Genomic DNA, 2083 nt, shown 5'->3' with positions numbered 1-2083 from the left:
GATTTATTTTCTGAACCAAAGATATGTAAATGAATGATATCACAAAACATTTAATAGGCAAAATAATTATTAGTGTATTATTATTTAACATGCAAACCAAAATTTATACAAAACTATGCATGCAGGTCTTTATGATGATTATGCATTGCATTTAAAATACAAAACTAGATAATCAAAACTGTTTCTTTGTGACTTGAGAAGAAAATTATTTATCTTTTTTTCCTTTTAAGTCAAGTGAAAATAAAAATTATTAATGACCTTTTACCCCAGATACATGCCATGGTTAGAGGCATAAGAGCTAAATAGTATTACTTGCATCAACAAAATCTTTGCAAATAAGTATTATGTGAATTCGTCTCTATGATCTAAGGATTACTTAGTTCCATAAAAAATAAAGACAATTATGAAACACATTTCATTACTTTATTTGCTCTAATATTTATCACTTCAAATTTCTCTTCACTTTCACTGATTCACCGTGAAATCCCATCAACTTCTTTAGTGCATCTTTCATGTCCCTATTCCTTAAGGTGTAAATGAGGGGGTTGAGGCTTGGAGTGATGATGGTGTAAAACAGGGTGAAGAATTTTCCTTGGTCCTTGGAGGCAGTGTTTCCTGGTTGCAGGTACAAGTAGATGATAGCTCCATAGAACATGGACACCACAGTGAGATGAGATCCACAGGTATTCATTGCTTTGCGTTGGCCAGCTTTAGACTTCATTTTTAGCACAGCTTTGGCAATGTAGCCATAGGATACAAGGATAAGGATGAGGGGTGTGAGGACAATGATGATGCCTAAAGCAAAAACGGACATTTCCACTGCCGTGGTGTCTACACAAGCTATCTTGACCATAGCTGGCAACTCACACAAGAAATGATCCAGAAGGTGGTTTCCACACCTAGGCAAATTCAGGGTGAGTGTACATAACACTACAGAATTAGCCAAACTAATACTCCAGACCATGACAATCATCTTGAGACACAGATGAGGGTTCATGATTATCAAATAATGCAAAGGCTTACAAATAGCTGTAAAACGGTCATAGGACATGACAGCCAGGAGAAGGCACTCGATGGAGCCCAACCACATGTAAACATAGAGTTGAATGACACAACCCACATAGCTGATGGTCTTCTTGGGTCCCCACAAGTTGACCAGCATCTGAGGGACAATGGTGGTTGTGAAACATAGATCTAGAAAAGATAAATTCCTGAGGAAAAAGTACATTGGTGTGTGGAGGTGGGAATCCAGGAGAGATGCAAGAATGATGGCTGTGTTCCCCATCAATGTAATACAGTAGAAAATGGTGACAATTCCAGACAGGATCTTCTCCAGACTGGGGTGGTCAGAGAAGCCCAGCAGAATAAAACCATGTGAAGAACTATAATTGCTTTGGTCCATTGTCTTTTGATGTCTAAATCCTAGACTGAAAACAGGAGTAGGAGGAGAAGGATGAAAGAGAAAGAAGAAGGGGAAAAAGAAGGTAAAGAAGAAAGGAGGAAGAAGAGGACAAGAAGGGATGAAGACAGTAAAAGCAAGAGAAAGAAAGGAAAGAAGAAGGAGGAGGAGAGAGAAGAGAAATAATTTATCAACATGAATGGAAATTTGAATAATTGTAGACTCTTTCATGGTGTTGGATTAAGTATCTAGGTAACCTCAGACAGTTCAATATCAAACTCATGGTCTGCATTTTCTCACATGGAAATTGATCTGGCACTAAAATGATATGACCCTATAATTCTTTGTAAAGTTAGTTAGCTTGATATAGTGAAGTTCTTCTTTTACTTTGTTATTAAAAACACCCCTGTAAAATCTAACTATTTGATTAATGTCAGAATGAAGAAAATAGTATTGCTCTTTTTTTCCATATGTTAGTGAATGGCACCTTAGATCTCCCTGTTGCTGTCAAATATCTGGCATTTCTTTTGGCCCATCATTGATATCTCTCATCCTCAATACCTTCCATATAACCAAAATTGATAAATTTGAATGCCAAAATAACCACTCACTTCTAAAAATTTCCATCACCACTACCATAATCCAAACCACTATGACCTCTTTGCTAGATTCTGCAATAGTCTT

The 2083-nt window shown here is 36.8% G+C and overlaps 1 protein-coding gene across 1 annotated transcript; it reads right to left on the bottom strand.

Annotated features, from left to right (window-relative positions):
- Positions 1–442: 442 nt before the first annotated feature.
- On the bottom strand, positions 443–1402 carry LOC306666986 (olfactory receptor 2W1; the record flags this gene model as incomplete). Its single annotated transcript, XM_079149233.1, has 1 exon — positions 443–1402. The coding sequence occupies one exon, from the start codon at positions 1400–1402 to the stop codon at positions 443–445; it is 960 nt and encodes a 319-aa protein (XP_079005359.1).
- Positions 1403–2083: the final 681 nt, after the last annotated feature.

The sequence above is a fragment of the Sciurus vulgaris genome, assembly GCF_902686455.1.
Source record: "Sciurus vulgaris genome assembly, chromosome: 7".
Taxonomy (NCBI): domain Eukaryota; kingdom Metazoa; phylum Chordata; class Mammalia; order Rodentia; family Sciuridae; genus Sciurus; species Sciurus vulgaris.
Note: the sequence above shows the minus strand (reverse complement) of the source record. Positions and strands in the feature narration are given on the sequence as shown.